The 9,335-nt window shown below is 34.2% G+C and overlaps 1 protein-coding gene across 1 annotated transcript; it reads left to right on the top strand.

The window, feature by feature from the left end:
- Positions 1-7,495: 7,495 nt before the first annotated feature.
- LOC141660826 (uncharacterized) lies at positions 7,496-8,235 on the top strand. The gene is made up of 2 exons (XM_074467813.1): positions 7,496-7,934; positions 8,099-8,235. The coding sequence occupies exons 1-2, from the start codon at positions 7,496-7,498 to the stop codon at positions 8,233-8,235; spliced, it is 576 nt and encodes a 191-aa protein (XP_074323914.1).
- The last annotated feature ends 1,100 nt before the right edge of the window (positions 8,236-9,335 follow it).

Raw genomic sequence — 9,335 nt, 5'->3', positions numbered from 1 at the left:
GTTACCATGCCTGTATCCTTTCAGAACAACTTTGCCTGTAGATTTTCTTATAACTTCACATTGTTCTTCAAAGAAATCCACATGATAACCTCTCTCACATATTTGACTCACACTCAGCAGATTGTGTTTAAGTACTGAGACCAGAGCTACTTTTTCAATGATGACATTCCCAATATTGATATTGCCATATCCCAGAGTTTTTCCAATGTTGCCAACTCCATAAGAAACACCTGGGCCAGCTTTCTCCATAAAGTCTGATAGCAGGGCTTTATTTCCAGTCATATGTCCTGAACATCCATTGTCCAGAACTAGGATGTTCTTCTTGTTACCCTGCAATCACAAAGACCACTAATGATTAGTTTTAAGGACCCAGACTTGCTTGGATCCTTTGGCCTTTTTAAGTTTGTTAACATTTGCAACGGATTTAGCATCAGAGTTTATGTTAACAGTTTTCTTATCAGAATTTGCAATATCAGACTTTGCATCAGAACTTATACTAGAAGGAATAATGCTAACTTTCTTTACAGAAGGTTTTATTTGATAATAATCATAGTACAAACTATGATATTCCTTACAAGTATACATAGAATTCCATAAACTACCACAATGAAAACAAGGATTTTGTGGCTTATATCTAACAGACTGACACTTAACTCCTGATTTTGAAGGTAAGGAGTTTATATTCTTATTCTTGCTGCAAAAAGAAGCCAGATGGTTAGAATTTCCACAGTTATGACATGTTTTTCTAGGAGCATTAAGAACAGGCTTATAATTGTTACTTTTGTTCACACCTTCCTTCCAATTCCTATTTTTCCTAGGTGGCTTTACCTTGTTTACATTCTTAACATCTTTCAGCTTATGTTTAAGCTGCTTCTTAGTCATTAAGCCTATGTTAACTTTGGTTGGCTTATCCTGTATAGGTTTGTCAGAAGTTACTTTCTCCTTAAATTCTGATTTATCAATATCAAACTTTACAGTTACAAACTTAGCAGGATTTACCTTTCATATTTGTTTAACAACTATAGGCTCAGTTTCCATAGTTCCCTTACTGTTCTTATCATGTCCATAACCTAAACCCTCTTTCCAGTTTCCACTACTAAGAATATCCTGAGTTGCTTTACCAGAGTTAGTCCAAGTCATGATAATCTCTCTTTCCTATTCTAACTCAGTTTTTAGAGACTCAGTCATTTTTAACACTTCATCCCTAACATAAAAGGCATCATCTCTATCTTTCTGAGTTTGATGGAACATGACTAACTCTTTTTCTAAATAATCATTCCTCTTTTTATAAGCAAGATTTTCAGAAGTTAATCTTTCACATGTTAAAGTTTGATCTTTATAACTAATGAACATCGTTTTAAGATATCTTCTCAACTCAGTAATATCATCAGTATGAAAGGCATAAGTAGTTTGAGGTACCTTTAAGTCAGCAGTATCAGAACTGCTATCAGCATTTGCCATCAAGGCATAGTTTTCCTCATCCTCAAAATCTGAAGCATCTGACCAGCTTTTATTCTTTGTGACAAGAGCCTTTCCTTTGTCACTTTTCCCTTTTCTGCAATCTGGAGATATGTGGCCTTTCTCACCACAATTATAGCATTTAACATTTGAATAATCTCCTCTGTCAGACTTTCCTCCTTTGCCTTCAGATTTTCTGAAACCTTTCTTTTCAGAACTTGCACATTTCCTGGAAAACTTCTTTCCTCTTCTAAATTTCCTGTATGCAATCTTTGTGATACCTTTCACCATAAGAGCACACAGCTTCATCATCTCCTCATCATGGTCCATCTCAGGTATACTTTCAGTTACTGAGTCATCATCACTATCAGAACTTGATGACTTAGTATCAGACTTTGTGATGAGAGCTTTTCCCTTGCCTTTCCTTGATGCAGCTTCTTTAGGACTTTCCTCCTCAGCCACAAAGGCAACTGTTCTTGACTTTCTTCCATTCCTATTGCTTCTTTGTTCCATCTCTAGTTCATGAGTCTTGAGCATCCCATAAATTTTATCAAGAGTTGTTTCATCAAGATTATAGTTGTCTCTTATTATTGTGGCCTTCAAATCCCATCTTTCAGGAAGAGCTAACAGGAACTTAAGATTTGAATCTTCAATATCATACTCTTTGTCAACTAGTGACAAATCATTCAAGAGTTTGACAAATCTGTCATATAAATCAGTTAATGACTCATTAGACTTTGAGTCAAAGTGCTCATACTCTTGAGTGAGTATTGTCTTCCTATTCTTCTTGATTGAATCAGTTCCCTGACACCTTATTTCCAAAGCATCCCATATCTCTTTTGCAGTCTTGCAGTTTATTACCCTGTTTGACATGACATTATCAATGGCACTATGTAGCAAGTGTCTTACCATTGCATCCTTTGCAATCAATGAGATATCTTCAACAGTGTAATCACTTTTCTCCTTTAGTACAGACTTTGCTGGCTGACCTGCAACTTCCACAGAGAGTTTGGTTGGCATATGTGTTCCTTCATAAATCCTGTCGAGATATTCTGGATCTGTAACTTCCAGAAACATAGCCATCTTCACTTTCCATATGGAATACTCAGAAGGTTTCAACATGGGAACTCTTATAGTCTCATATCGACCATGAGTTACAGTTTTTGGAGGTTCTTCAGTTTTGGTGAGCTTGGTTGGAGTTTCTTCTTCAGACATGATTAATTTTTGGATCTTAAACTGTTTGTGTGTTAACAGAAGGCTCTAATACCACTTGTTAGGTCACACACACTGTAGAAGGGGTTGAATACAGTGTTTAGCACAATCAAATCGAATATAAGAACTCAAGTAACAGAAAACAGATTTTATTCAACATAATAAACTCTGTTACAATATGGAATTGTCCTCTCCCAGTGATGAACAAATCATCACGAGAGCTGCTAAAGTTACAAAGAATAATAACTTCGATAATCGTAACACTTATAGTGTAAACTCTATGCCTGTGTTTATATACTACACAGTTACAAGATAATATTCTAATTGATATGGAATATAATTCTGCTTCCTAAAATATATCAACTAGTTATCTTTTCTTCCAAGTTTTCTATTCTTCATAGAATTCCTTCTTCATGCATAATTCTTTCGGTCTTAGTCTCAATCTTCTTTCCTTTCAATCAGCTGCCTGCCTTATCTGAAAGTCATCTTAAGTCCTGATATTATCTCCTGATAAATATCTTCTGAACCTTAAGTTCTGATAACTTAAGTTTTGATATCTTAAGTTTTGTCTTCAGTATAAGTGCTGATTTCTAGTTAAGTATTGATCTGTCCTGTAAGGTAAGATCTGAAAACTAAACACAAATCATATTACACATGACATTATCAAATATATCTAACAAACACTATCACGAACTTATCTAAATATTGCTTGAACACTCTATTCATAAGATCCATAAATGCAGTTGGCGAATTCGTCAAACCAAATGTCATTACCAAGAACTCATAGTGTCCATATCTTGTTCGAAATGCCATCTTGGGTATAACTTCCGCCTTGATCTTTAATTGATGATACCCAGATCTTAAATCAACCTTCGAGAAACAAGTAGCTCCTTTCAACTGATCAAATAAGTCATCAATTCGCGGCAGAGGGTACTTATTCTTAATAATTAACTTATTCAATTCGCGATAATCGATACACAGTCTCATGCTTCCGCCCCTCTTCTTTACGAATAACACTGGTGCACCCCATGGGGAAACACTTGGGCAAATTACTCCTTTATTTAACAGCTCTTGCAATTGTGTCGTTAATTCCTTCATCTCGACATGTGCCATTCGATAGGGAGCTTTCGAAACTGGTTCCGTTCCTGGAGCCAAATCAATCATGAATTCAATCTCTCGATCCGGAGGTAGTCTAGGTAATTCATCTCGAAACACATCAGGAAAATCTTTAACTACTGAAATATCTTCAATTCTTAAGGATTCCTTCTTTACATCCTTTACATGAACCAAGTAAGCTTCGCACCCTTGTCGTAATAATCTCTTTGTTTGAATCACCGTTAGAAACTTCCTTTCTTACCTGTTTCCTCTGAATATCACCTTAACTCCATCCTTTGACTTCAATTTCACTTTCTTGCTTTTACACTCGATTTGGGCATTGTGATTTTTAAAGAGATGTGTCCTAAGTCCAATCATGTATGATGATTTAGGAATAACTTTTATGTAATTTGTTTGATTTCAATTATATTAATAAAAGACTTGTTTTGTTTTTATTACGGGCTTTATCTATTTAAGTGTTTAAATAAGATATACCATAGTTTAGAGTAAAGATTTTTATGGATTATGATGAGATCATAATAATGAGACCTAAAAGATGATAACTCTGAACTTAAATAGTTCATGGTCGTAAGATTACTAACTGGTAATTGGTAATCCGCAAAGATCGGTACATACTATGCTTGCTTCATTATGAAGGATGTCTGTTCTCATAGACATTTGTGTGGTGACACTATAGCTAGTATGTAGGTGCTTATTATAGAATAAGTTCACTGAACATGACTCGCACAGCTGAACAACTAATGGAGTTCACTCACGTATCAGCAGTTGTTCACATAGTGATAATTGTACAAGTGTCCTTAGACTTGAGGTCATCATAGTCATCTTGTGTACACCGAACTATACTTTGGTTTAGTTCTTAGTCTTCAGGGATAATAATAAGGGCTCTTCCGGGTGTAGGAATTTGTACACGAAAATAGTGAATGATCAATAAAGGATCTACCCCTTCCAGTGAAGGAAGAGAATGTTCTATGCTGATCCACTTATGCTAGTTCAGAAATCTCTGGCCAGAGTGAATGGAATTAGAAAGGAGTTTCTAGTTCACATTAATTAGAAGTAAGCATAATGAATGGGAAAGCATATGATTAAATTAGATAGGCTTGAGACGAGTTCCATGCCTTGTATTTAATCGGGACATTGCAGGGTAGAAGAAATTGATTGTACGGTAACTATTCATTGAATAGGTTCTTGGTATTCTAAGCAGTCAATTCGTATTATCCGGATAGTCACGATATGCTGAGAAGTATCCCTCATGATGTAGAATAAATATGATTAATTTATTAATTAATCATATTTATTGAATTAGAGAATTTATATAAATAATGATAAAATAATTTTATTATTATTTATTTCTACTACCGGCTTAATATTGAACCTATCGGGTCACACCATAAAAGAGAATGATTTAATGGTGAAGGAATAAATTAATAATGGTTGGTAATTATTTATTTGTGAAATAAATAATTAATTAGAAAATTTAATAATTGATTAAATAAGATTTAATTAATTATAAATTAATTAATGAAAGTTCTTAATATTATTAATTAAGAATTTAGCTTTTGAAAATTAAATCAAGTGAGAGAATTATTTTCTAAAGTGTTTAGAAAAAGGATTAATGATTAAAAGGTGTTTTAATTATTAGTTAATGGATTAATGAGAATAATCAATTAAAGGGTTATTAATAATAATATTTTATAGGAAAATTTTCAGCTGGAATTTTTTGCCTATAAATATACTATTATAAACCCTATTAGCCTCAACTCAAAACCCTAATTTTAAGAAGAAAAGAAAAGGAGGCAAACCTAATTCTCTCAACCTCTTCCTCCCTCCATTACTTCGATCTCTTGGTGGATACCAGTGGACTGCTTCACACTTGAGGAGCAGCTGCTAGGGATCTCCGTTCATCATTCTTGGATCGCTTTTAAAGGTTAGTAATTGATCCCTCGATTTATTCACGATTTGTATGCGAATATATGGGTTTTATGCGATTTAATTGTTATTCACGCTTCCGTGTATGCATAAATCCCAACAATGGTATCAGAGCATAAGTTGTATGCATCTAGATTCGTGATAAAAATTTCAGAATTTTATTATGTTGTATGAATTTTTTATCGATTTATTCATGTTTGGGGCTATAAGTGATTTGATTATGAATTAAATCTAAATAAATTTTAAATTTTTTTAATCCCAGAATATGGTTCTACAATTGTTGTAGATCAGTAGGATATTTTTTTCTGAATTTTTTGATATATAGATTATTTTTTTTGATTTACCAAAGTATTTAAAAATTGTTTTTAAAACAATAATTATAATCTGTGTATATGAATGTATGTAATGATTAGTTTAATCATTGGGGGTTGATGATTGCACGCCTTTCCGTGCACTGCAAAAATCAGTACATAAAAGTCAAACAGAAGACAAGTACGTCTGGTGCAGTCAGCGCTGTCGGCGTGTGGCAGCGTGTGTCTGACACGCGCGCGTGGAGCCACGCGCTGCAGCCCTGATTGATTTTTTTTGTTTTGACTCATACGTACGCGTCCGAACTCCGATTGAGATATGTAATATATCGTTGGATTCGTTTTTTTGAGACACACCTTTTTGGATTATTTAATATTTTTAATAAATTTATTTCTAACTGATTATATCCCTTAAAGTGTATTTAATGCTTTATTTGATAATATTCAATGGATGATTAATTCATACATTTGTATATAATTATGCTACATGTTATAACATGCATATTTTTATGCTCTTTTATGTTTATATATGTGATATATGCTTGAGTTATCATATGATGATAGATTTAGGTGAACTTAATTGACTTAGGGCGTATGTTAGACGATCTAGACTTAATGGAAGTGTTCCATGATTATAATTTTAAATATTATAAATACAATCATGTGATTCTTATGTTTATGAAACTTAGAATGAAATATTATTTTGATGTTGGATATGGAAATTCTGGCTAGTCCGTTAGGTTTTGAGCGGGACCGATGTGACCCCTCCGACCACCTAGGAATTGTCCATTGATATATCATTATTTTATTTCGTTCAAGAAAAAAAGAACCTCTTTATAATTTTATTATGGTTGTAACAAAATATAATCCCTCATAAAATAATATCAAGTAGTAAATTGGCCAATGACACAACGAGATTGTGTCCGTCATAGCCTTCCAACACAATAGAAAGTAGAGTTCTTATATTGAGATATTGTCGTTTCGTGCTACAACCAAGGGCTATGTTTTGAGATTAAGAGATGCTTTTCTATCACATGTGATGTGTATGATAAATTAGAATCCAATGGTCGTTACGTGCCACAGCCGTGGGCTTTTGGAAGTCTTATTTAATTATACAAGATGTTGGGTTGACGTGACTTAGAATATTGAGTGAGTCGTGCTACAGCCGAGACTCAATGATTCAAGACGCTAAAAGTTTATAGGGAATAACATGAGATGTAACTGACAAGAGTTATCTGCCTATAGAACATCACATCGCGTTTCATGCCACAACCGAGGTGATTTAATGGAAAATAGGATCCTTATTCTCATTAGCGTTATGAATGCTTAATTATACATTTAGAGGGTTGTAAAACATAGATTAAATAGTGGGAGCCACCAATGGATAAAGACCCGATTCATATGGTGGAGTAATAATTGAATTATTTATGTGCTTATGTTGTTATGTCTTTTCATTTTCAGATTTTATAGATATTATGTCTTCTGCACTATCACTCCGTAGCATACTTGATGCTAACAAGTTGACTGGTCCCAACTTTGTTGATTGGCTTCAAAACTTGAGAATTGTTCTTAAGTCTGAGAAGATGGGCTATGTGCTAAAATCACCATTGCCTAAAGCCCCCGATAATGATGTAACTTATCAAGAGCATCAAGAATATCATAAATGGATAAATGAGGCAAATGTTGCCAAGTGTATTATGTTGGCATCTATGAACCCTGAGCTTCAGAAGCAACATGAGCACATGGATGCATACACTATCCTAGTGCATCTACAAGATTTGTATGACGTAGAGGGGAGGACATCTCGATATGAGATATCAAAAGAGCTATTCTACAGTAAAATGGCAGAGAGGACATCTGTGAATGAGCATGTGCTCAAAATGATCAATTTGATTGAAAGTTTGGGGCAACTTGGTTTTACCATGGATGGGGAGCTGAGCCAAGACTTGGTCTTGCAATCACTTCCAGATTCATTCTCGCAGTTTGTTGTGAACTTTCACATGAATAAGATGGATGTCAACTTGCCTGAACTCCATAACATGTTGAAAACTGCTGAGTTGAATTTTCATTCTAAGAAGATTTTGGTCTTCTTATTGGAGAAGGCTCAACTTCCAAGAAAAGGAAGAGGACCTTTCCCAAGAAGAAGAAGAAGATTGGTGAGAGTAAGCCTACTCCAGCAAAAGCTAATGTAGACCCCAAAAGCAATGTTGTTTGATTCCACTGTAACAAGGTGGGTCACTGGAAGAGAAACTGCAAGGCTTATATTGCAGAGTTGAAAAAGAAGAAGGCTAGTGAGACTACCCCTTCTAATTCAGGTATGTTCATGATCGAAGTTAATATGTCAATAAGTCAAATTTCTACTTGGATATTAGATACCGCATGTGGTTCTCATATTTGCAATTCGTTGCAGGGACTAAAGGGAAGTAGGACTCTTGAAGAAGATGAGGTGATTCTACGTATGGGCAATGAAGTAAGGGTTGCCGCCATATCTGTATGATCATTTAGTTTACATATGCCTACGGGCAAGACTATTATTTTGAATAATCGTTATTATGTTCCATGTATTATAAGGAATATTTTTTCTATTCCTATGTTGGATTTGGATGGTTTTCATTTATTATTAAGAATAATGAATGTTCTATTCTTAGGGATAATGTTCTTTATGGTTGTGGTACTTTAAATAATGGTTTGTATGTATGTGACTTAGGAAATGATTTACTTCAGATTGAACAAACTAATAAAAGAAAACGAGATGATGAAAATCTGACCTATGTATGGCACTATAAGCTAGGTCATATTAGTGAGAAAAGATCACGCTCAATACACCAGGATGGGTTACTTGAACCATTTGATTTTGAATCATATCCGGTATGTGAATCTTGTCTCATGGGTAAGATGACCAAATCTCCATTTAATGGATATGGAGAGAGAGTTGCAGACGTGTTAGGCTTGGTACACACAGATGTATGTGGACTAATGTCAACACAAGCTATAGGAGGATTTTCATACTTCATTACTTTTACGGATGATAAATCTAGATTTGAATATGTGTATTTAATGAAATACAAGTCTGAAGCTTTTGAAAAGTTCAAAGAGTATAGATATGAAGTAGATAAACAAACCAAAATGAGTATTAAAGTTTTTCAATCATATCGAGGAGGTGAATACTTAAGTGGGGAGTTTCTAAATCATCTCAAAGAAAACGGTATGTTACGACCGACATTTTATGTAATATTATTTGTGGATTTGGTATAATATTTAAGTCAAATGAAAATATATTCAATGATTGTACGCTAGAGTGAGTGAAAATTTCTG

Source organism: Apium graveolens, chromosome 5 (assembly GCF_009905375.1).
Source record: "Apium graveolens cultivar Ventura chromosome 5, ASM990537v1, whole genome shotgun sequence".
Taxonomy (NCBI): domain Eukaryota; kingdom Viridiplantae; phylum Streptophyta; class Magnoliopsida; order Apiales; family Apiaceae; genus Apium; species Apium graveolens.
The sequence above is the reverse complement of the archived record's forward strand: the minus strand, read 5'-3'. Positions and strand labels throughout refer to the sequence as shown.

Excerpts from the sequence above, each read along its gene's own strand:
- LOC141660826 (XM_074467813.1), top strand. The coding sequence starts at position 7,496 with ATGTCTTCTGCACTATCACTCCGTAGCATACTTGATGCTAACAAGTTG. Across the intron at positions 7,935-8,098 it reads TGAAAGTTTGGGGCAACTTG|ATTTTGGTCTTCTTATTGGA; the intron begins GTTTTACCATGG and ends CATTCTAAGAAG.